Raw genomic sequence first — 26,335 nt, 5'->3', positions numbered from 1 at the left:
TCTAAAGGGGGACTACTGTCTTCTTCCCCCTGAATTTCTACCACCTCCCCTGCAGGAGGAACGGTGCTTGCATAAGCAGTAAGCTGGTTCAGCTTCCTGAATTAACTCAATAACACAGTCACAGAAGTGAGAAAAGCAGATGCTATAGCCTTAAAATACAGGAGCTTAGGCTGCCACAGCTCACACCCTTACCTTGCAAACCAGTAGCATACATCTAACCTGCTGTAGCCTGCAAAGTAGAAAACAGTAGGACGTAGCTACCTGCTGTAAGACTCTCTGGTGGTAACTTCTGTAGCGTCTGCCATGCCACGCGAACAAAAATGCTGTTCATACATTGAGGTTAAACTGAAACAGAACCTCTACATAATGCAGAAGAACTATTCCTCCATGTACAAACAAGCCTTAAAGTGAGCTGCTCATAAAGGAGTTCTGCAGAGGAAGAAGCTACATCCAATTCTTTATTGACACCTCCCTTTTTTAACGCTTTCCCTTTCAGAAAGGCTGCCTCTAAATCCACACTACTCTCTGAATCCTCCTTAACTTCTCAGTCCCATAGTACAATGACAATGGCCCTCATTTTGAGAGCGCCAAGAACTGAGTAGGCAGAAAGACAAGAAAAAGATTATGCAGAGGCAAGTAAAGGAATTAATATAGGTAGCACTAAGTGGCTGCGATACAGGCAGGGATCAATGTGGTATCAGGAACTTGGAAAAAAATCCACAGCAAAGAAGTTCTCTACTTTTACATGTAGCTACCATTTCCTTTTGATGTTGTAGAGCATGAAAGACATTTTATAATAACTACATCTGTATTATCAACAATGCCGCTCCAAGCACTCCATGTCATATCTGTTAGCATTCCAGTAAAGGTTTAGATTAGGAGGAAGAGAAAAACCACACAACTTGTTCTTTGTTCACATATTCATCTGCAATCACCATAAAAATATTTACATTAAAAGACTGGGAAAGTAACTAAAAAAAAAAGCCATATCTTTAGCATAGTTAAGGATACCAAATAATGTAGCATATCCTTGCGGAACACCGAACTCAACAAAACTCTAAAAACTAGAGGGTACCAGCCCATTCAACCTTAACCTGCCTCATAAGCAGTTACTAAACGCATCGTAAGGTGCACACTAGAACTCTCTCTTTTCCATCTTGTGCAGAACACTTGAAGTCATGGTTTCACAAGATGAAGCTTTCAGTACCAACACCAGCTTCAGGAATTCCCCCTCCGCTCCCAAGAAGCTTGTTTCCAGCCCAGCAACATGCAACCTCTCGCTCAGGCCAGCTGGTCTAGTTGAAAAATCTTGCAAAACATGTTCTCCTTCAGAAGTATACCAGCTCCCCTAACCAGTTCACACCATGACTGCATGAATCAGTGTTTCTAATGAAACAAAAAGGGCAATGAGTTCCAGGGCCAACATCACATTAAGCAATGTAACATCACCAAATGCCGCTTCATGAAATAGACTATTTCATGACTGTAACACTCAGTTCAATAAATCTTTCTTGCTTAAAACAAAAGGTACGGGGGGAAAAGCATGCTGGTAAGCCATTAGCGACGTCTATCCACATTACAAAGTTTAAAAACCTCCAAGTAAACACCAACAAATACATTAAACTTTAATCACTTCATCTTGTGCACATGATGCTGTCCCACACAACATTTGTTAGTTACAGGTCAGACATAACAAATTTAATCAATAACAGCCCTCGCTGCAGGAGTACCCACAGAACAACACAGGCCAGCAGAAGATAAAAACTAGTAATCACCCCTATTACTTTATTCACATTTGCTAGACAGAACATGTAAAGGCCTAGAGGGCCTCAGTGCCCAGAACACTGCCTTCAGCTACAGAGCAGGACGTCAAGAACAATCCAGCCTCCCTAAGGCCTTTTGGTAGCATTACCTTTCTTTCCAATTCTGCAGTGTTGAAAAAACCCTTCCCACTACATAAAGAATCACCCCTTCATAGCTTCACAAGCATATCCTCCAGCAAAAGTGACATCCTCCAGCAGAGATGACTGTGTAAGAAGCCACCCCTTCCAAGTTATGCCAGTCCAACTCCCTGTGTGGCTGTGCCATCAGCAGTTCTGAAGACCGACCAAGGTTAGAAATAACCACTTTTCCCAAGTTATTTTTAACTTCGAGAAATTTCCCTATCAGGTTCACTGCACGGCAACCCACACTCGCAATGAAGATGTATTGCAGAGGCAGCAGCTTCTTTGGTTCAGAGTTGTGTCAAAGTAAGCATTTATAAAATGCATCCCTTGCTTTCTATGGTCCCAGGAAGGGAGAAACATCTGCCATCTTTGCCTTTTTTGCCTGAATTCTCATCAGACAACCTAGGCTGGAATATAAAATTCAGGCTGCTTTATGAGCTGGTTTTGTGAAATGTTTCACAGAGAGCAGCAATACAGATGATCTTCCCTTTTTTCTTCCTCCCTTGCTCGAAAAACTTTAGCCGATCCACTGATCTCCTGCCTGCTTGTTCCTCAGTCTCCACCTCTATGTCCTTTCACATGGTCCCCACAATCTCATCTTTATTTCCATTCATGCATGTTCTTTCTTCTCATCTAGCCAAATCATTAGCTGAATCCTAAGTAAGGACATACATATCAAAACTTCAAGTAAAAAATTGAACACAAAATTAATGGACCATCACATAACTTAAGTTACATCCCTTTTCTACACTCAGCACTATTCCCTTCTAACAAAGTCTAGACGTAGCCCGGGGCAGGAGCCGTGCACAACTGCACACTGAGTTTACCACCACACAACCCCGTTCAGATTTGTCCTTCAGGTAATACCAACATTTAAAAACATATGACTCCCAAGGCACCGGTATGCGCCTGCTTCCTGTAAGGGCCAGAATGAAGGGGTGCCCTGCAAGCACACTCCCACATCATTGCTGTCTCCTGGAACAACCAGTAACAAGGCACTGAAAATGAGTTATGTGAATGGTTCCATATGTCTAAGTTAACTTTTAAGACCAAGTGTTAATATTCATCTTGACAAACAAATATCACTTGTTATTTGCAGGATGAACTGGAAGATACACCGACGTATAAGACAGCATATTTTTGTAACTGTTAGGAACAACCTTCCCACAATTAAGAAAACTTTCAGATGATTCACCAGATATTTTAATTACCTTCCTCTTCCACCTACTACATAAGCCTCACTAATGGTAAAACTGGAAGCTTATGAAAAGGAACTTGTTGCATACAGAGCTTGCGGCTTTTTAGCCAATATAGTACTTCTATTTCTCATTCAGCAAACATATCTAGTATAAACTCTACTTCTGGCTAGCTCCACTTTATTCCAGGTACCAACACAAAGCCAACCCAAGTTGTTCTCAGATACCTAGCACATATTAATCACTTTTAAAAAAAATCCACTGTAGTCATTGCACACTCATCCCAGTAACAAGTTTGCTTGCTTTTTAAACAAGATAGTGAATAAACACATATATACTACAAAACTGGATGGAGCACAAGGAAGAAACACCACTTACAGACACAGTCTTAAAAAAATAAAAGACTCTGTCAATACATCTATAACAAAAAGCTCACAGATCTTATATAGACATGTGCACACATACATAAAGAACAATAAACTGAGGATATTTTGTGTCTACTTCTTCACATCAAGAAGAGTTTAAGATTACTGTCACCTCTTCATATGACATTAATCGTAAAGATTTTATTGGCCTGTCAAAGTAAAATTTTTAAATCTCTTGCTGTATGCTTTAACTGAAACATTTATCAGCGTTGTTTACTGCAGGGCAAACAGAAAAACAAAGGTTTATTGCCCTAACGTTTGTATCTGCTTACTCATGTTTATTTCCTCAAAGTTACACAGCATTGGAGGGCACTTTTGTTTGCTTGTTTTGATGAAAGAGTAGAAGAGAAGGAGAAAAACCAAGCAATTAATCTAACAAGATTAATGATTTTGCAGAAAGTTTAGAAAGTAAAACATCAGCTCTGAGCACCAAGAAAGGCTGCACGGCTTTGACAGATACACATTATTGTAGTTCTATAATGAACAGCTTAATTCTGAAGCAGCACTTTAAGCAAGGCCCACAGCCAGGCAGTAAAACCACATGCAGTCGAACAGCAATACTGTTTATGTAACACTAAAAAAAGATAGTCTGTTTTTAAATATTTATTCTCATAATCAACAAGGCAAGATCAAGTTTTTCAAGCATATGTAAATAAGGACTTCAACATTACTTTAAAAGCATCGAACAGTGCTTTCACTTCCGTAATAACCACCTTTCATAGGATAAAAGAGCTTTCATAACATAGGAAAAGCTTGGACAAAGGACAGTTGAAGAAGCAACAAGCTGAACGTTTTTTTTTAACATCCTTTTAAGGATCAGATAGATTCGAATCACAACAATGCTTGCTCAAGAAGTGAGAAAGCAAATCCCTGTGCAAAATAACGAAAACATTAAGCCACCGACACTTCTATTTAATTTTTGCCCTAAAAAAAGTCAGATGCAAGATAATAACAGTGGTTTTCACAGGACAGAGTTATGTCAAACTTGGAAACACTACGGGCGCTGCCAAAATCGAAGCCCTAAAGTAGATGCTGTCAGTCGGGAGAGGACGCCGGTATTCCTGGGCAAGAGGAAAGCGAAAGGGAAGGAGAAACGAAGAGGCCCGGCCAACCCCGCGAGGCTCTGCCAAACCCCGGTAACGAAGCCCCATCAGGGGGGAGGCGAAAGGGCTGTGGGGAAGAGAAACACCGGAGGCCACGGACAAACCCCGGCAGCACGGGGAGGGGGCGGGAGGGGGCAGCCCCGGGAGCAGCAGGAGCCCCCAAAGCGGCCCCCCCGCCCCCGGCGCGGCCGCTGCCTGCCGGCGGCCCCACACTCACATCTGGCTGACGAGCTTCTGTCGGAAGTTGGTGCTGCGCCAGTCGGTCTCAGGCCCGGTCACGTCCATCCCCGCCGCCACCGCCGCCGCCCCGCCGCACGCCACCGCGGAAGTATCGCGCACCGGCTTCCGGCACGCTGAAGGCTTCTGGGAAACGAAGTCCCGGTGCGAGGCCGGCCAATACTCGCGAGACGTTCCGGCTCGGCGCGGGGCTCGCTGGGAAATGCAGTCCCGCCCCTGGCTCAGTACCCGCAGCCGCCACCCGCGCACCGCACCTAGGGGCTCCCGCGGCCGCGGCCCCGCCGCGGGGGGGGACAGGGACAGGACCGGCCCACGGCCCGCGCCCAGGAAGGCAGGAGACAGCGCCCGCCCCGGTCCCGGCCGCCCCTCCCTCGCCGGGCGGGCGCGTCAGGCGCCGTGGCGGCGGTTTCCGGGTGGCAGATGAAGGCGGAAGCCGCTGGCGGAGGCCGCCGCCGCCACTCTCGGTAGGTGGCTGGGGCGGCGGCGGAGGGGGGGAGGGGAGCGCAGGCCCCCGGCTCGGCCGCCCCCCGCTCCCGGGCAGCCCCCCGCTCCCGGGCAGCCCCCCGCTCCCGGGCAGCCGGCGCCCCCCGGCCGCGGCGTTCCGCGTTCCTGGGCGCGATAGCCGGTCCCTATTCAGCCCCCGGAGGAGGACCGAGCGGTTGAGGCACTGTCCCGCCCCCCCGCCCGCAGCAGGGATGCCCGGGGCGGGGGCACAGGCGAGGGGCCTCGGGGGCGAGGGGCCTCCCGGGGCGGGGGCGGAGCGGGTCTGGGGGCAGCGCGGCGGGCGCCGGGCCCGCCCGCCCCGCCGCACGGCTGCCTCCCAGCGAGGCCAAGGCAGCCCACTGCCGCGGCTCTGCCGCCCGCCCGAAGCCGCCCCAGGCCGGCCACGGCTGAAGCCGAGGCCCTGCTGCCCGCAGGAGGCCCCGGCGGACGTGCGGCCGAGGCCGAGCGCCTTGTCCCTGCGCAAAGCCGCCCGCGCGGGCGGTGGGATGAGCAAGTGGGAGGGTAGCGCGGGTCAGGGCCGGCAAAGACGTTTCAGAAGTGAAAAAGAGTAAAACGAGAAGCGTGCTTGATCAGGCTTTCATCTGTTCAACACGGGGTTAGTCTAGAGTCAGGCTGGCTCTTAATGATGTGCAACTCCAGGTAGCCTTATCCTGTGGAGAAAACTGCTCGTTCTGTGTTCCCGGGAGGGAAGCGTATAACTTAAAGGGAGGCAAAAAACCAGAAAACAACCCACAGATCTCTGCAGAAACAAAATTAATGTGGTGAATGAATTGACGTTTGATACAGAAATCAGAGCGGGAACATGCTGAAAGAGCCCTTTGCTCTCTTCCAGGTCACTTAATTGTTGTATTTGGCACAGAATTAATTACTTTCTAATTGTTTTTCTCCTTGTATTTTGGGCTATTAAAAATTCATGATGTGGTTTAAGCAGTTCAACAAAGCAGGTTTAAGTCTTGCCAGCTACTGAGTCTCTCAAGATTTGTAGCATATACACCATTGGCCAATTTGTAAATTCAACTTTGGCATAGTTATTACTTAGAGAGCTTGATCCTGTAGAAGCTTCTTTTTAAAAAAAAAGTGATGGTGTTCTTATTATGGAAAAGACTTCAGGATTTTTGAGGGGCTTTCTAAGAGTTCTTGGGATAATTAGATCTGTCAAAAGAACATATTCTTCACAGATTTACCAGATCTGTCTGGACATATTACCTCCTGATTCTGGAAAAAGCTGGAGCCTTAATGGTAGGCCGCTTGTTTTTAGGGTAAGCAGGTACACTCTGCCTGAATATAGTTGGTTAACACTCCTTCCTTCAAACACAAGCAGCCACTCCATCCAAACCAGAACATGACTACTGAAAGCCTCAGATGAAAAGCAAATCTTGTTTCAAGATTAGGAATGAGAGAAAAAAAAAGTAGTATGAGATAATCAAACTCTTAAACGATGATGAAATCATAAGGAAAAAGCATTTTAGACTGTATTGAATTTTTGTTTTCCTTGTTAAAATTTCTTGGTAGCATTTGGGCCACAGGCCACTTCCCAGAAACGCACCACAGAAAACTTTACAATTCTATGAATTTGTGTAAGGTGCAGATTACTCATGGATAAGGCAAAATATTCAAGTTAGAAAACTCATACTATTTAGGTTATGCTATTGTTTATGGGGGAAAAAAAATCTTTAAAAATATTTAAATATAGGTATATTTCATTGGAGTTTTGCCATATACGTATTAAATGAAATGTTTTATTCTTGATATCTTAGAAATAACTTGTGATAGGCTTGCAAAAAAAAAAACCCAAAACAACAGGTGTTCTCTTCTGAAAGGACTGAATGCCAAAATTTGCGAGACAGCATAGTTTGCAGAAGCAGTTTCTCAAACCACGCCTTTTGGTTTCCTCCCACACCTCAAGTACACTGCCAAGGCTAGAAACTGAAAATGGCTCAGAAATTCAGCCCAGAGTGATATGCTTTCATGTTTCCATTAGTGACTTGAAAGACGGTGTTTATAGACCTAGCAAAAGCCTCTCATCATTTGATAAGTGTTCAAAACTAATGTTGAGATATTATATACTACCAGATTGCTTTGTTTCTTTCTTTTTGTGGATACCTCAGTCAAAAGGGGTTGTTTGGGTTGTTTCCCATATTTGTACAAGGTTCCTCAAGTGAAGTGCTATTTCAGGAAGAAGATTATTTTCTTTGGCACAGCAGGGAATGCATAGAGGGATAATTCTGAAAGAAGCACTGCTAGGCAAAGCTTCTGTTTTTCTTTAACCACTCTTCCCTTTTTCTTCAAAAGGCATGAAACTGGCTTAAGTCTTTTCTACACATAATTGTGTACTCAACTGTCCTCTATGTAGCAGTCTTACAAGTGCCCATTACAAATTATTGTATAGTTGGTGAATTATTCCAGTATTTGCACTCCAGTTAGAATGAACAATAGTTTTGCCTTTCAGTTTACATTGTTTGTGGCATCACATCTGTTTCCTGAACTATTTCGGCAAACTCCCAGCTGCGTCCCCATTCTGCACACTCCCTGACTAGTTGATCTATTTGTGTGCCTTCTGCTCTGTTAAAATGCTGGTACGTAGCCAGGTTCTGCCTATTTGCATTACAACCCCTAAGAGTTAGCATAACTACTGTTTTGCTCTAGTCTTGTATCTTGTCATGTCAGGCCTTCAGCTGAAGCCTGGCTTAAATCCTAATTTGTGTTACTCCCTAGGGAGAGATGAAGGTGTGAGAAGCCTTAGGACACAGATTTTAAACTTCCTTCAATGCACTAAGGCTTTTAAGGGTCTAATCTATTTGGATCACAATCAGCACACCATACTGGTTGCTCTGTATTAGAAAAAAGCTATGAAGAAGATGGCCTGCAAGAAAGAGAGCTGCAACTGAGGGGCCTCAGCAAGCGTTGAGAATGGAGCAAGAGGAATCACGTGTATTTCAATAGCAGAAGTGAAGTCATGCACCTGGGTCAGAGTAACTCCATGTATCAGAGCCAGTTGGAGACAAGCCTGACTAGAAGTCAACTTTGCAAGAAGAGAGCCTGGGGGTTCTGATGAGCAGTGAGTTGAATATGATTCCTCCAGTAGGGGCCAGCTTCATACTGGGATGTGTTAGCAAGAACATAACCATGGTTATAGGTCATGGGAAATTTTTTTTTTCCATTCTCTTCAGCAACTACAAGCCCGCAAAACCTGAATACCATGCCCAGCTTTGAGCTCCATGGTCAAAGAAAAACCTGTGAATTCAGTGGAGGACCACCATTCAGGGCAGGAGCACATACAAGGAGCTGAAAGAGCATGCAAGGCAAGAAGGCTGGATTTGTCCAATGCAGAGAAGAAAATGCTAAGGGGAGAGCCAGTTACCATTTTTTAAGCTATCTAATGAGTACAGGAAAATGTAAAGCCAAACTCTTCTTTGTGGTGCACAGAGCCAAGGATGAGAGGCAAGTGTCACAAATTACAGAAAAAGAAATTCAGGCAGGATAAAGGAGAAAACAAATTTGGTGGTTAAGCACTCAGTTTCCCAATTATTGACAAGGATGGAGATCTGCACTTGACTAGACAGGGTTCTCAGCATCCTGACCCAATTTTGAAGTTTTCCCTGCTTTGAGCAGATTGGACTAGAGACCTCCCAAGTTTATTTCCAGCCTAAATTACTCCACAATTCTAAGAAAGCATGGGACCCCCACCAAGCTTGAACCACCTGTCCATACAGCAGTAAGCTAAATAGATTTGGATACCTGACACCAGCAAGCTCTAGTTTATTTTGGGCACAGCTGATGCACAAGAAAATATCACTATCTGCATAAGGCACCTCTTTGTAGAGATGTAACTGACAGCCACAATCTCTTCAATACAAAAATGACTGAGTTTCCATAGAAACTAACTTGGATAATCCTTTCTGTATCCAGCCACTTCGCTACTGTGGAGAATTAAGGCTGTCAACACAACTGTACAAAGAAAACCCACCCGCACACTAGTAAGCATCACTGTATGACATGGATGCTAGTCGTAGAAGGGGTGAATACTTGTCTAGGTGTATATCATACCATGCAATAGCAGTAATAGCAGCAGGATGCATCCATATGCCTTGAGCCACCTGCTCGGAAACACTCCCAGGTATAACACAGATATGTATTCTGAGGGGAGCAGGACTCTGCTCTCAATTTCAGGAAGCATACACTGTAAGCCATATGAATTCCCACTCCCCAGAATGCTCTTTTTACTGGAGCAACACACAAACACCTTGGTGTAACAATTGCTCTGCACTTAAAAATTCAGGTAGGAATTCGGCATTCTCTTCTATCACATCTATTTTACCATGCCATTCCTGTACCCTGTGTTCTTAAAAGGAGGAGGATTTTCAGTGAGCACAACAGCAAGCCAGCATACCAGTCTCTCACCGTTTTGCCTTTGAATGATCAAGGCACAATCCATTCCCTCAATTCCTCCTGTCCCAGTGCCAACCTCCTCAATCATAAATCACATATCTTTGCTGTCAAAGCAAGTATTCTGTCATTGATCAGAGAAGGGATTTTGTTAAAAAACTGAACCACAACTCTTCTCACATACAGATAAGCGATTATTTCAGTTGAATCATTAGAAGCCTAAGACTTGTACTTTTTCATACAAGTAATCTGCGGAAGCATGTTGTGGTAATAGAAGTTGAATACAAGACAATCGCACAGAGCTATCAGCAAGTCACTGAGATGCTGTATCTTGCACTGTATCCATAGCTTATTACAAGAAACCACTAGTGATACAGTGAACTTTGAATATAGTTCAGGAAATAGAAGGAAATACTAGATTTCCTTCATGCTCACTCCACATTTACCGTTGCAAGGCATGGCTGCTTTCTCCTGGTTCCTAAATGCAATCCAAGCACAGAATATAGAAAATTTCATTCTATTGAAAAAGAGCAGTCATGTCTTTCTAGGTACCTCTGAGGGTCTTTTCTCTGGGGGCTTTTGTTTTGTTGGTTTTTTTTTAACTCCTTGATTTGAAGTGACCAAATAGTGCAAGTCTTCCTACATTAGCATTACCTATAGAAATGCACATACAGTTACAGACATCATATGCCTCTTTATGTACTGAGCACTCAATTATAATACCCTAAAATGGATTACTACATTAACCCATGTCCTCTAAAAGACAAACTAACATAACTGCAGTCTCAAATACCTTGTGCAGCCAGCTAAGAAAAATCTCTAGTTCTATTTTCTTTGCAAAGTGGTTAGAACAAGGACTTACCTTCCCTTGTTTCTGGAGACAGCGTCCCACAGATCATAAGACAATACTTTTTATCTTTGCTACTGTTAAAGCAGCACAGCAAACAGAAGGAGTTCCTCATCTCTTCCACTTTCGGGTCAGTCTTGCAGCACTCAGCCACTGAATCCCACTGTTAACAGCAGACCAGCTGAGAAACTTGCACAAGAGGGGAAAAAAAAAAAGTATTACTTGGATTTCTAAGAACTTGGCTCAGTCACAGAGCAAGTTTCTCAATAATAGAAGAGAGGCCTCAAGAACATCCTCCAGTCCCCCTTCTGGTAGAGCAGCTCAGGACAGAAGGAACTTAGCTGCCCAGTTCAAGGGACTGTGTGTTTATGTTAGCTAGCAAGGGCCTCCCTACAGCTCCTTCGTTTACAGGGACAGATATGCCAGCCTGCAAAAATAGTGTCTCAAGCCCTAAAAGTCAGCAATGCTCGTGAGCAGTCAGGAAGGAAAAACAGAAGGCTTTCTGCAGCACACAAGGACATGAACAAACTTGTTCTGCCTCTCCATTCAGAGCTGTACTGCTTATACTGTGTTTAGGTTGGGTTTTTTTAAAAGGACAATAAAGATGAAGCAAAATACAAGTTTGAGGAGATGCGGTTAAATTATTTTCAGCTAAAAATATATAGAGATTCAATAAAGTTACTTGCTATTTTTAAGACTGATGAATATTTAAAAGGCATTACAATTTGTAGATACATTAACAGTCATTCCCCCCCACCCAGCTGGTACACCACACATAAAATAGCACACTTCTACTGTTTGGGGTACCAGATTTTTAGACACTAACAAAGGCACAAAGCACACAGGAGAAAGGTCATAGTTAGACCACACAGCCTGAGAAGCATGATGCTATGCCAACACCAACAGACCTCCCCAGCAAATTTGTAGTCAGCATTAGAACAATATTCAGAGAAATACACTAAACTATCAGCTCACCAAGCATCCTGCATTTAATTCAGAAAACTTGAATACCAAAACTACCCCACTTTTGTTTCAAAGAAGCCCACAACAGAACTTCACTAACTGCTTCAACAGCCACTTTTTTGAACTTCCTACCCACCCAACTGCAGCTGCTCCTTGTACGGCTATTACAAAGGTGAGGGCACTCAATGATCAGCTAAGTGAATCTTGCTGGCCATACCCCACAAGCCTTCCTTGTCTTAAAGGTCTTGTCTGCTGGCTCCTAAGACTACCTAGGTGCAAGTTAAGAGGCTTTCCTTGTCTTCTGGCTCAAAGAAGAGGACTTAACCACCTGTGTCAGTTAGGCGTCATGGGTTAATACCATAAATGCTCACCTTTAATTTTTTAAGTAGGGAACAATTCATAAAAATCATAGCAGTGAGAATTTTTCTGGAGTAGTGTGTTATCACTGGTTGAAACTATGACAATAGGCATTCGCACTTATTTATGAGCCTTGAAGTCTGATGTAGGAGAGTAGGGAGATAGACATGACAGAATATAGGTTCTCTGAGTAGCCAGAGTGTAATTAGGAAACTTCATGTATCCATGTACAAAAAGAGCTTATAAGTGCTGGCAAGTTTTAGGCAACATACACTGTGCCTGCTCAGTATATTCCACCATTTTTCCACAGCAGCATCTGTATTTGACCTCCATACAGAAAATTGGTTAGCAGCAAGGAACTGGCAAAATGCTTACAGGTAGCTATAGATAGTGATGAATTTCTGTATCATAGTGGCTCTGTGCTCCAGATGCACAGGGCAGCTTTTGTGCTGGTGTATGTGCATGCATGACCACCGTGAGGACAGTCTAGCTCATCAGTGACAGCCAAGATACAGTCCAGGGGCAGAAGTTGAGAACAAGAAGTAGGGGCTGCGAAAATTTGGAAAATAAAGGATGTAGCAAAATACCTCTTGGCTCAGCTGTTGCCTAGTCAAAAATCAGCTGTAGAGGATGGCGGGCTGTACCCCCAGGAGCTGTGTTGCAACACTGGGCTTACTACAGTTCTGTTAGAAGGGCTGGTTTGTTCAGCTATTGCTAACAGTTGTGGGATAATTCAAGTCCGTAACTAGAAGAACTAGCCATGAGATAAACTCCCTGCAGATCTCCAAGACAGCCCTGTTTGTCACTGAAAGCTCTGCAGATGCTAATGTTCATGGACGCTTCAGAATCCATGAATTATTTCTAATTTTGTTTTTTATTTACTCTCTTTCATAATACTATTTGATCTTCCTGGTTCTAGTTACTGTATTTGTAAGATAGGATCCCTTCTGGGGCTTTACTTGCTGAAAGCTTCACCCCCATTCTATTCCTTTTTAAGATTATTTGGATACAGAATGTATTCTGAATAGTGACTGTCTACAGTTACATAAATTAAAGGTAGGTTTGAATAAAGGCTTGGCATGATTTTGTAGGTTTCCCACTCTACCCAACATGTATCTCTCTCGCTCTCTCAGGAAGCCAATTCTCCTACATTTCTTTGCTAACATTTGTTACACAGGTTCAATGGCCTGGGTAGTTTAATATATGTCACTTATTTCTCCCTAGACTCTTCCACCAACGGCTACACTATAAGACATGCTATAAGATTGCATCAAAGGTCATGCTGTTTCCCCTATGCAACAAAAGTCTTTGAATTCAGAAAATAGTTCACTTGTTACATTTAATTCTGCTTTTTGATGCAATGATTTTACTCTCATAGAGACTTCTTTGATACAGGACTCTAAGTAGCTGAAAAGATGCAACATTTTTTTGAGCACTAACCGCTAACTCTGGAGTGTTAACCACATTAAACCACATTAACTCTGTTTATCTGAATATGTTCCTCATTTGGATCATATCTCACTCCACTTTGTTTTTGCTGCATTTATTCCTTTCTAGTGAAATAGGAAATTTCTGATCAACATCTAGTAACAGTCACTCCTTCACGTACCTTCCATAATATATTCTCTCCCTTGCCTCAATCCATCACTGTTAGTATGCCCCAGGAGCAAATCAAATGATACAGTAATGTTTTGTCTGCTTCAAAAGCAGTAATCTTATTTCTAGGAAAAATATTTACCTGTCATGAAAAAATAATCCATTACACATCTCTTCAGCTGATGATGGATAGTTTCCACCATATAATAGACCTGAATGTGCTCCCTAGAAGGCTGTCTCATCAGAGCTCCTGTCCTTAGCTGGTTGTTTTTGTTTTGCTGGCAAAGAGCTGACAACCATTAATATGCTTTTTCGGGGTTTTTTTCCATCCAATGCCACTTAGCTTCCTTTTGTTTTGGACAGTGTAAGGTAACTTCCCTGGGCAGAACAATAAATATTTTCATGTTTCTTGGTGTCATCCAGATAGCTCCTTCTTCACTGACCATACACAGAATACTTTGCAGTACTTTGAGGGATTTCCAATGCTGCATTCACTGTCTATGGCTGGCACAACTAAACAATGCTTCCATTTCTTCACTGTTTGTTTGGATTTGCTGGGTTTGTTCTGCTTTTGCTTCTCTGACTGCTGATAACCCCTTGTGACTATGCCTTGTGCCACTAAGCTATTTCCCAGGTCTCTGGAGGAGAGGCTATAACAACTGTGTCTTAAGCAGTCATATCAGCTAAGTTATTTCCTTTTGCTAATGCATTTTTTTTTAATGTGCTCTGACAGCTGGATAGAGTCTAAGAGCTCTAACTGCTACAACTTCTGACATTCTTCAAAGACAATGAAAAGGGTAAATGACAGGATGGCAGAAGAGGACTCATGAGATTTTTGAGAGCTTAACCGTAGGCAGGAAGCACAATCACTTCCAGCTAGCTTTTTACAGGTGTTTCCCCATGTGCCATAGGGGACCTTCCTACAGTGTCAGTGGCAGCCCTAGGAAAAGGTACAGGCCCTCTACAGCGCCTGTGCTGGAGGAAATACCCTCTCTCTGCAGGGAATCATAGTGAAGTGAAAAGCAGTTGTGCATGCTAGCCTGAAGTTGTCACAATAAGAAACTCACTTGGAAGCCTACAGTTCCATGTAGTATTTTATAGAATGATGGATGGAAATGTGCTCAGCTACGGAAAATGAAAAAGCAAATACAGAGAGGAGAGCTTTCAGGTTCTGGGGTAAAATATCAAGAGAAAGAGTGAAGGTCCAATTTATATTGCAGCAAAGTTATTTGAGTATATTAGATAACTTGGAATTTGGCAAAAATTATGTCAGTTTTATTATTTGTTGTAAATGATGCAGAAACGCAATGGAAACAAGGAGTTCTGGTAATGGGTTGGGAACCTGTCTATTTCCAGTATCATTCAGAAAAATTTCTGCACGGTAGAACTGTCTCTTGGTTGACTGAAGAGTTGGCTTGATTTATTTTCTGTGACAGGTGGGGTTCAGAGGACCATTTGTAAAGCAAAAGGCACAAACTGTTGCTGATTCTGTTGTCTCACAGATTTCATTCTGCTATAGCTGGTGGCTGAGCATTTCTGCCTGGGATGGCGGAGGATCAGGAGCTGACTCAGCCACACAAAGCTCAACTTGAGCCCTCCCTTCAGCAGCGCTCCAGCAACACATACCGCAGTGCAGAGCACTCTCAGGCCTTGCTCAGTGGCTTGGTATCTCTCCGAGACAGCAGCATCCTCTTCGATGTAGTTCTAGTAGTGGAAGAGAAACCTATTGAGGCTCATCGCATACTTCTAGCTGCATCCTGTGACTATTTCAGGTACACTTCAGTACGGCAGTAACAAGCATGTATCTGAATGTTACTCAAACCTGTAACATCCAAATCTTCTGTCTTGGCACACTGCTTCGGGATGTAAAATTAGACCTGTAAGACAGAGCTGAATGTGTTTCAAAATACTAAGTATGGCTTTATTCATCTCTCAGTTATTTCTCTACAGAAATAAAGCTCTTGTTCCTGCACACTCAGCTTACCTCCACTAAATTCACTGCCTGTGGTACTTGGAGGCATATAAAGAGGAGAGACTATGTGAACAGGTGTCTTGTGCATAAATGCACGCTGGGTGGCTTTTAACCTATCCTTAGCATTGTAAGACTTTGCCCATTGTGGTGATCATTACATAGTACACAAAAAGTCACTGGACGTGGTCACTCCTCTATTACGTGCCTATAGTGTGACTTGCTGTCCGATATATCAGGCACTCCCCTGGTCACTTTGACTAGCAGTTTCTTGAACGGACTTTATGTTCAGAGAGCAAACGAATCCCAAGGCAATCCAGACAAATTTCTAACTGGAGAAAGAACTGGTCTAGCTTAGAAAAAATTCCTATAGTCCCAAGTTCCTCTGTTTTTCCTCTTCCCCCATACCCAGAGTATCTGCTTCTGCCCATTGACTCTCCATATGTACTGGGTCTGTATTAAAGTCCTTCAGCTGTGAATCGTACCTTTCAGATGGCCCCTACTGTTTTCCTGCAGAATGAAGTTTTACTTTCTTAGATCCTAATGGCCTGTACGATTTGTATCATTGGCTTAGAGAGAGGTAATCCCATAAAAGTGTCTGGCTAGGTTTTTGTCTTTCTGAATATTTTTTATGTTCCCAGGACAACGTAAGATAAGCAAACTGAAAATAGCTTCGATTAAATCTACCATAGCATGTGCCATTGTCTTTTTTACAGAGGAATGTTTGCAGGAGGACTGAGAGAGATGGAACAAGAAGAAGTTCATATTCATGGCATCTCCTACAATGCAATGTGTAAAATCTTGAACTTCATTTACACTTCTGAGCTGGAACTCAGTGTGAACAGTGTACAGGAAACCTTAGCTGCAGCCTGTCAGCTTCAGGTGAGGTACTGGGAGCTTCAGGTGAGGTACTGGGAGATGTGACAAAAAAGGAATAAACAAAAGCAACAAGGAAAGAAACAGAAAACGTGGATATCTGGTTAGAAAGATGGTTAGGAGGTGAATAAAATCATGGGTCTGATGAGAAGAATTTCTTTGGGATGCTGTATGCACTGGAACTAACTATGGAAGGGTAGGATCAGTGAATGAGTACTGGCACATCTCATTTGTGCCAATGGTATTATTACTTATAAACATTTACCGTTTCATCCAGAGGACTATCTTATATAGCACTCATTTCCACTGATATGCTTATGAAAGCTTTCCTGAAATAGAATACCCCTGGCCTATGGCAAAGGACAGGGCTTGCTGCTCAGAAATTGTTGTGGGGCTCTAGATCTTCCCCAGATTGAGTCCACAGGCACATAACCTCCCCTGACCCCGTCACTACAGGAAATCCCATCACTGTGGTTTCTGCACTAAGTGCAGAATTCATGTGCCTTTAAGACAAGTTGTTTTTTTTTTTTAATTTCCCCTGCAGCTAACTGCTGCACAAGACTTGGTACTAAGTCTTAAACTTTCTGAGTGCTTGCTTTGGTTGGTTTCTACTCACTTAGTACCACTTTGTTAGCAGAGGGGCTCTTGGACAGCAGTTAGTTCTTTATGTGCCATTAGTCCCTCCTGCAAGGTACAACTTCAAATTGTATTCAGAAGATAAACTGAATATTAATTTTCCTTTCAAATGGCTTCCTGTGTTCTTGAGTGATGCAGATATATCTGTTATGGATACCGTCTGTGATACAGTATGTCTGTAGTGCTCTGAAGAGTGGCTGTAAACCTAGCTTTCACCATGTCCTCCGTGCCTTCCATTTTCATGACTGTCTCCCAGGCAGCCTGCAGCTTGATGCTGTGCTAATGAACCAGGCTGCCCAGTGTCCTGTGTGTCTTGGAAGACACATTGCTGCTGCACCTGAAGCCAAACTCATAGGCTTGCAGTATAGTGTGGCTGGAAGAGCTATGTTATATTCATCTATGTACCCAGGTTGAGTTCCTTCTTCTCTGGAGAAAGGTGAATTGGGTGCAAGTGAACACGGTGATCAGACTGTGAGGAGAGCAGTCATCTTGTGGACAGCTTTCTTACAGTTATCCCAGGCTTCTGTCACCTGTCTCTTGAGTGTGAGGCAAGTGGTGTCTGAAATGAAAAATATCTCTCTCTTGCAGATTCCAGAAGTCATTAAGTTCTGCTGTGATTTTCTCATGTCCTGGGTAGATGAAGAGAATATCCTCGACATATACAGACTAGCTGACCATTATGACTTGAGACATTTGAGTGATCAGCTGGACTCCTACATTTTGAAGAACTTTGCAGCTTTCTCAAGGACACAAGTGTATCGACAGCTACCCTTGCAGAAGGTCTACTCCCTTCTCAGCAGCAATCGTTTGGAGGTTAACTATGAGTTTGAAGTTTATGATGGGGCACTTTTTTATCATTATTCCCCAGAGCAACTGGAGACAGATCAGGTCTCCCTGATGGAGCCCCTTAAGCTACTTGAGACTGTTCGTTTTCCTCTGATGGAACCCCAGATCCTGCAAAGGCTTCATGACAAATTAAGTCCGTGTCCTTTAAAAGATACAGTCGCAGATGCATTAATGTACCACAAGAATGAATGTCTTCAGCCAATGCTTCAGAGCTCCCAGACACAGCTGAGATCAGAGTTCCAGTGTGTAGTGGGATTTGGAGGGATGCATTCTACTCCATCCATTGTCCTCAGTGATCAAGCCAAGTATCTGAACCCCTTGCTGGGAGAGTGGAGGCACTTTACAGCTGCACTAGCCCCCAGAATGTCCAACCAAGGGATTGCTGTTCTCAATAATTTTGTATATTTAATTGGCGGAGACAACAATGTAAGTGGTTTTCGAGCAGAGTCAAGGTGTTGGAGGTAAGATAAGGATAATCCTGCTATTCTTTTTATTACCACCCTGTTGCCCATCTCTGAGTCAGTAAGCCAGTAGGACAGTCTGTACTCGGCTTGCTAGCGAAAGATTAGGAACTGAGCAGGAGCCTTATCAAAAGAAAACACAAGAAATAAAGAAATGAGCCTCGTAGTAACAGGAAGCTTCCAGCAGTGCTTATGGGACAAAGCCAAGCCTGATAAAGTAGAAAGAGCTACTCATTCAAGAGTATTGTATGTGCTACTTTCTGCCTTGGTGGAGGGGGGAAGCTTTAAAGGTGTGGGAACCAGTAATGAACCTAGAAACCTAGATTATCTAGATGTGCTTGAACTACGATTTTCCAGAAGTCCTCTGTGTGTAGTTTTGGTCCCCAATACAAAGGTATTTAGCTACCAAAAAGGGTTTTTAAATAAAACACTATTACTGGTTGATTTTCAAGAATTTGTGTGCACAATAGCAGCATTCCACGGTCCTCTTACATTCTTCTGTTCCAGGGAAAAGAGCAGGAGGAAGGGTCAGGTTTAGACCTTCATGGCCATTACATTGCAAAACCAGATATTAACCCATTTGTCTTTATATTGTGGTGATTTTAACTCGTTTTAGCTGAGTTGCCTTTATTTTATGGCACGCATAGTTTCACTTCACAACCAGTTTTCTCTGTAACTAAAATTTCCAGACCAGATAGATATTTTGATCTGAAAGTGAGTCATGAGGTTCACTTTGAGCAGCAGATATTTGGGAAAAGGAATCAAAGAACCCACCACATAATTTTGTCCTTCTCAGAATTGAAGATCCAGAATCAGCCTTTGTGCTTAAGCTGTTTCACCTTGTAGAATGGCTTTGTGCAAGCAGAGATTTTGATATATAACCTGACAGCAGTGTATAAGATAATGGAAAACCTAGGCTTTTTATAGCATGATTATATCAGCTAAAATACGTCTTCTAAAAATAAAATTAAAAAACTTTGCTAATAATAAAATGCTGACAAGGCCAGATTTCACTCGACTTACAGCTGAGCTCAATTTCAGCCAAAGACAATACAGTAACCCACATCTGTGGTGCTGTCTGGTCTGGTATTCCAGCAATGATTCTGTGGCTGTGTGAATAACTTTGATCCCATTCTTTTACAAGGTATGACCCGCGACACAACAAATGGTTCCAGATCCAGTCCCTACAGCAAGAGCATGCTGATCTCAGTGTTAGTGTTGTGGACAACTATATATATGCTGTCGCAGGCCGAGATTACCATGAAGACCTGAGGGAAGTGGAGAGGTATGACCCTAAAAGCAACACCTGGGAATATGTGACACCTCTGAAGAAGGAGGTAAGGAGTGCATTAGCCACACACACTACTACAGTTCCCCAATTCCTGATTTAATCTTTTTAGATGCTTTCGCATGTGTAGCTTTAAATTGCTGATATTCAGCTGGGAAACAGTAGCATCTGTATGTGGGATAAATGAATTTCAAGAAAGGAGAACAATAAGATATGTAAATTATATTTTGAAGTTAAATGCTTATTTCTCCTGTTTTCTTCTTGTTCTCCGTGCATCTTTATTGTGTTAATCCTTAAAATGATTTAAAATTTAACACATAACCTCTGGGAACATGAAGTTCCCATTCCTCCTAGGCAGGTAAACTATGAGCCACAGTAGTACAAGCTTCTCACTTATACTCCTGGCAATATGCTTCACTCCTGATCAGAAGAGATAATGCCCCAGTAAGAAGGTACCTCAGTTCCTACAGACTACTTAGTTCCAGGAAACAGAATTGAGATTGGGTAACAACTTCTGGTGACAATAGGTTATGCAATGCAGAATCACATCTCAGCTAACATAAGACCTTTACTCATTTGAAATATGTGACTGAATAGGTATCTTTCGTCATTAGGACCATTTATCCTTCTAGAACAGTAGTTGCCAAACTAGCAGTTGTGAACCCCAGGAACCAGAAAATGGTGTAGTGACATGTGAATTGGGGTTATGATTGGAAAAGGTTGTTCTAAGTTCCAATACTGTTAAAAAAGGCAAGGATTTCCATTTTCAGGTTAAAAGTGTTGCAAAGCAGGAAGAGAAGTACAAACAACTGCTTGATGAATCTTGGTTAGGGAAGAAAACTAAAATCCTGAGTAATCTTTCAAGAAACTATGCTGATTTCTACTACACCTTTTAAAAGCTTTGGGTCAAGTGACCAGCACAAAATAATACTTGTGGTTTCATAATGCCTCTCAATTGAGAAGCTCAGGACACCTTAAAAATATAAATATTACTGCCATTTTACAAAAGGGGTGCAGAGGCAGAAGAGGATAAGCAGCTTGTATGAGGTCACAAATAATAAATGTGTATCAATGCAGAGCGTATAAAAAGCCTTAAGATCCAACTAAGTGCTACTAAGTAGGGTATCTTGCATTCCTGATAACACTGCTTGTATAAGAGAAATCTACAACAGAAAGACTTCCAAGTAGACTAGAGAGAAAAGCAATAGTATGAATGATCTTCTCATCAAGGAACAATAAAGAATGAGAACTGCAGTTCTGGAAGTTTTAGAAATTCTAGTGTATTTAATTCAGAAATTCACACTTATAGCATAATCACCTAGAAAGGAATTGTCTCTAAGAAAGTCCTTCCCGATGTTGATATCTGCATAAGTCACAAAGAATGTCACTTCCTTAATGTCCATTCCATACTTTGAAACTGGAATAGATAAATGCAGACCTCAAACTCTTACTTTCCCATGTGGTGATACAGGTATATGCACATGCTGGAGCAGCATTGGATGGCAAGATGTATATTACTTGTGGGAGGAGAGGAGAAGACTATTTGAAGGAGCTACAGTGTTATGACCCAAAGGCTGACCGCTGGGACGTTTTAGCAGACGGTCCAGTGAGACGTGCTTGGCATGGGATGGCTGCACTGCTAGGAAAGCTCTATGTAATTGGAGGAAGCAACAATGATTCTGGCTACAGAAGAGATGTTCACCAGGTGAGAGCATGTCATACCTGTATCTTTCTTGGAAGAGTCTGTTTCTTATGGATGCTTGCACTCTGACCTAATGTCTTTCTCCTACTAAGAATGTAAATAAAACTGCCTGCTCAGCAACTGCTACTGCACCAGCTCTCCCCTACTCAGCTGCAGAACTTGCAATGATTTATTTACTGCTGTCTGTCTTGAATGCATTGTCTAGCCCACAAAGCATTAAAGCTCTAGCACTTGGGAGTTCTTATCCATTTTAAAACATCTTTGATGGATAACATCCATTGGCATGCACATACACAATAAGTAGCACATCAACTAAATTTACTTTACGTTGTCTTCTTGTGCATTTTTTTTCTAAGTCAAGGACTTTTGAATTACCAACGTGTAATTGCAGGACAGAGTTGTTAAGGATGTATTGGATGGCAATTGTATAATGCAATTAAATGTACAGTACCTGATGATAAGTGATAGCTGGAGAGAATTCATTGAGTCTTACTCCAGCTGCTCGAACTGCTAGAGACATGAAAAGAAGACACAAAAAGTAACTGCTCTTACAAAGCCAATGAAGATGGCAGAATTGAATCTAGCTGAAAAGTGTATCTGAATGATAAAATGGTGCTTACAAATAAAAGCGGTTAGCCAAGTAGGTATACAATGAAATCTAAAACTTCCCAACATATGGTGCAGAGACAGGTTAACACATTTGCCCTATTTGTATGTTCTAGCACATTTTCTCCTAATGCAAACAGATGCATTATGTCTGAGTTTATATTAGCATGTCCCCCCCACCTCTTTCACTTTTGTATACATTTTCTGAATGACATACAGCTGTTACTCCAGCAGCAGGGTCAAAAGTTGTGATTCAAAGTTATATGGCGACTACGCACATTTTTCTGCTGAGTACAGGGGGTTTTTTCTACATAGTGATACGCTCTCACCATTATCAACACCCTGTCAGAAGACTGATGATATTGCGTGGCTTCCTAAATAGTTTGCCATACGGTCAAGCTCTGTCACTAAGATACAAGTTCCATTTTGGCTAATTTCTTTGGTTTTTTACAGGTTGCCTGCTATAGGCCCAGCACTGATCAGTGGACAAATGTATGTCCACTTCCTGCAGGACATGGAGAGCCAGGTATTGCAGTCTTAGACAACAGGATCTATGTCTTGGGAGGCAGATCCCACAACAGAGGAATCCGCATGGACTACGTCCACATTTACGATGCAGAGAGAGACTGTTGGGAGGAAGGACCCCAGCTGGAGGATGATATTTCTGGGATGGCTGCCTGTGTCCTCACTTTGCCCAGGGCTATTTTAATGGAAACAGAGAAATGGTTCTCAGAATGGCATGCAGACCGTGTGAAGTATCACCTTGACTTTCCATCGGAAGTTATGAGTGTATCAGACTGGGAGGAATTTGACAATTCAAGTGAAGATTAGAAAACCTTAATATTTATTTTTTGCCACTGGATGAGGAAATTAAGGCTTGGAGAAAATACTTAGAGATTTTTGTATGTCTTTCTTATATACATAAATCAGTATTTAAAGGTTTGAAAAATAAGTGTTCTGCACAAAATGCCATTTGCAATCAATATCTGCCCATCTGCACGTGTTTTGCACAAATTACAGTGAGTATCTGCCCACCTGCCAGAAAGCAGCATTTTTAAAGTAACCACAGAACCGCCATTTTCTCCCAGTTAAAGTATAGAGGTTCTTTTGCTTTGAAGGAGACTTTTCTCAACCTTCAGCATGGACAGAAAAAAAGGCACAGAAGGCTCAGCTTGACTAGCTTCTTTCCTTCCAGCTTTTAGCTTGAAATAGCTTTTTGAGATTTTTTTTCCCTTTTCTTTTTGGTCATAAAACTTCCTAGCCAGCTTAACACAGGAAGGTTACACCTAGTGTTCCCCTCCTGTGCCCAGTGTCAGACAGCTTGATTGGTTTTTCAGCAGGATCAAACATACAGAAACAGGAACAGTAGCAAGAAAATCTGAACCTTCATCTCATCTAGGCATGCAGCCATCTTTGTAACTGGGTTAGAGTCTATGAACTGACACCCACTCCTGAACTTCTATACTGCAAGTTCTGCCAACACAGAAAGGTTTCTAGAAAAAAAATCTCTGTACAGAGTATGGCAATCTCATTGTTCAACTGTCAGGCACTTTTGTTCACAAGCATAAATTAATAAATCCTTGTCAGAACTTTTTTCTTTTTAACTACTGTCTCAGTTTTATTACATGTGATGTGGAGTCTGAAAGTTAGTGAGCTTAATTAGATCCTATAGTACTACATTAGTATCAGTGAAATTACACCAACTTGGGAGATGGGCAATTTTTTTCATTCTTTTATTATATGCTTTAGAAGAGGATAAAGAGAGCAGAGACTGGTTTGCCACAGAATAAGAAAAAACATAAGGAGATAAATAGAGGTATTGAAAATTACACTGGTCCAGGACCCTACAGAAGCTGAACCAGTGCCAGGAACATAATACAGAATTACTACAGCTGAGAAAGATAAGGCATAGTAAATCCTTCCCTCCTGAGGCCTTATAATAATTGGCTTCCGACTACCATCTTGCTTAACATTAGTTTAGAAGCTGATTTAAAGCCTGAACCAGTATGATACCTGAATAGTATTGGATCCTTCCTCTTGGAGAGGCAGGAAGTAATCGGTGCCACCAGAAAATCATGACAAACTACCAAAAGCTTTTAAATCTGGTAGCAATAATGGGGTTGCAGGAGAAGGGCAAAACCAGAATGATATGCTGTTAGTCAAGTATCATCACATTGTGACAAATACCGCACATTGGTGTGCTACTTTAGAGAAATGGAAGAAGTTCCTGGATATTACCGTTACTTAGGGATATTTTTTTTATGGAAACAAAGATGATTTCAGGATGGACGTAGATGACTACATTAGTAGACTGGGCTTCTGGTAAAGATTCAAGAGTATTTGCACACTTCTTTTAATAAGTTCAACGGCTTTGTCTTGGTAAAAGGGGCATTTGTTGGATTTTTTTTATTTTTTTCCCAGCACTGTCAGTTTTCACCTCAATCTCTGAACCTTTGCCAGCAGGTAAATAAAATAAAAGACCTGGTAACTGCAGGAAACCCTGATTATGGGCTTCTTCAGAAAATCTTTTTTTTTTTATAATTAGCTCTGAATGGCACATGGCGGCTGGAAATACAGGCTTTATTACACTGCAATATTGGAGACTGACAAGTATTCCTATTTTGCCTAAAGAATTACTTTTAACTCTGTTAGGTAACACTACTCCAAGGTCTACTAACCTTAATGTGTAGGAATTAAATGTTGCCCTCTGATGTTCAGACAGATCTCTCTGACCTGGACATCAGAAAACCACTCCTTCCAGGCTGCAAGTGTTGCAGTGGCAATTTGTTTTGTCTGCAAACAAGTAGTTCCAGACTTGCAGTGGTCCAGGTCATGTTCTAGACCTAGCTGTTCTAACTAAACCCAGACATCTAATTCAAGTCTAATGCTTGCAGTGCATTTTCCATTTTAACTAGCAGTTCTCGACAGACCAGTGATACCCTATGTCATAGAAGTGAAAATGTTATTTAGCCTCTTTCACGATAAAAAAAAAAGTAATCATTCTTTGTCTGGCTCCCTTTCCCATGTATACCACTAGAGGGTATTACTTACTATTACAAATAACCAAGCTGATAGGCTAATTGTTAGATAACATAAGAGAATATAAGACATTAGTGAGTAATTATTAAGCTAAAGAAACATCTTGAGAAAACTCCTGGGCTTTTTTTTCCCAGCTTCTACCCTATCACTCCTGTGTTTGAATACTGATTTTTAGATAGTCAGGTAGTCTGTTTTTCCACTTACCAGTATATGCAATTTTGTGATTGCATTATTTAATAAATGTTGCAGTTGGATGCTGTGTAAAGCAAATAAATATAAGGCTTAGAATGTAGTTACACGGAAATTACTTTTCCTTAAAGCAGATCATCTACCTTAGGGAGAAGTGCTGCATTATTTTTTCTATGTTTTTTAGTAACTGGTACAATACCCCTAAGTTACATGAACTAAACCTAAGGCAGGTATTATGTATTTTGATTTGATAAAAACAAAACTTCCATTGCTTTCACTCCCAAGATTTCTTTTCATTTGAGCGTAAGGTGACTGTTGAAAGTCATGGTATGCACTATCTTACTTGCATGTATTTTGTTTAGGTAAAAAACCACAGAGTTTAGCTTAGCTCCAACCATCCCAGTCGTTTAGCGGTAGCTCACTTTAGTCCAGCATGTACCTTTCCAAACTAATGCATAGGCTAAAAAATAATAAAATTGCTTTGCTTTAAAATTGGCAATTTTATCTAACTTAGCACGTATAAAGCACTTCGTTCTTCTTGTTTACTAGCAACCGATATAACAAAATTTCAGGAGAGATTATAGATTGATATGCAGAGCTATAATGATTATTGATTGCTTTTCCTATCAAGAATAATGCTTCAGGAACCTAGCCTTCAAGAGCTCACTTAAACTTTGTGTTGTCTCAAGAAAATAATGTATTCATACGGATTTTAGGCTGATTCTGTATTTTTTTGTTTATAAATTCCCTGATCTCCTAAATATGCCAGTCTTGTATCTTACAGTAAAAAGCATTCATTTTTTACAGGTAGCCCTCAGAGACAGTATAGCACAAGACGTTGTGGACAGATGGACAATGAATTAAGAAAGCTTTATTTCTGATCTGTAAGAGAATAGCCAAACAACTCTTCCAGAACAGAATGGTCAAAATACCAACACTCAAACTGCTGATACATTAGGAAGTCCAGAAGAATAATAACTAGGTTTCTTGATGATTTATGTTGCTATTTCCTGCCAGCACAGAGGCAAAGCTGTATAGGCACATTTGCTAGATTTGTAATTAGTGGACTTGTATCCTGAAGTATTTCAGGCTTCCAGATTTGGAGAAGTAATTGTGATTGCTTCAGTTTTTGTTTCGTATCTGCTTTCACTACTGCATTTCTT

At 41.9% G+C, this 26,335-nt stretch overlaps 2 protein-coding genes across 8 annotated transcripts in view; one reads left to right on the top strand and one right to left on the bottom strand.

Annotated features, from left to right (window-relative positions):
- MED15 (mediator complex subunit 15) overlaps positions 1-10,775 on the bottom strand; it is a 35,651-nt gene extending 24,876 nt beyond the window's left edge. For 2 of the 5 annotated variants that reach the window (XM_075110565.1, XM_075110568.1), the window contains exon 1: positions 4,888-5,048. In XM_075110565.1, the coding sequence (XP_074966666.1) occupies positions 4,888-4,955 (68 nt within the window). In that variant the 5' untranslated portion in view covers positions 4,956-5,048. Of the gene's footprint in view, positions 1-4,887; positions 5,279-10,659 lie in introns of those variants that run through there. The other 3 variants (XM_075110566.1, XM_075110569.1, XM_075110567.1) reach the window with 3 other exon arrangements.
- KLHL22 (kelch like family member 22) lies at positions 5,234-23,548 on the top strand. Of its 3 annotated transcripts, XM_075110571.1 has the most exons (8): positions 5,244-5,371; positions 8,127-8,469; positions 15,063-15,332; positions 16,246-16,411; positions 17,630-18,348; positions 19,493-19,685; positions 21,108-21,341; positions 22,398-23,548. In XM_075110571.1, exons 3-8 carry the CDS (start codon positions 15,106-15,108, stop codon positions 22,773-22,775), a joined length of 1,917 nt encoding a protein of 638 aa, XP_074966672.1. In that variant the 5' UTR covers positions 5,244-5,371; positions 8,127-8,469; positions 15,063-15,105; the 3' UTR covers positions 22,776-23,548. The 3 variants fall into 3 exon arrangements, with proteins under 3 accessions (XP_074966671.1, XP_074966673.1, XP_074966672.1); XM_075110570.1 differs by lacking the exon at positions 8,127-8,469 and having other exon boundaries at positions 5,234-5,371; XM_075110572.1 differs by lacking the exon at positions 8,127-8,469 and having other exon boundaries at positions 5,238-5,371; positions 15,080-15,332.
- Positions 23,549-26,335: the final 2,787 nt, after the last annotated feature.

This window comes from Phalacrocorax aristotelis, chromosome 15, assembly GCF_949628215.1.
Source record: "Phalacrocorax aristotelis chromosome 15, bGulAri2.1, whole genome shotgun sequence".
Taxonomy (NCBI): Eukaryota; Metazoa; Chordata; class Aves; order Suliformes; family Phalacrocoracidae; genus Phalacrocorax; species Phalacrocorax aristotelis.
Note: the sequence above shows the minus strand (reverse complement) of the source record. Positions and strands in the feature narration are given on the sequence as shown.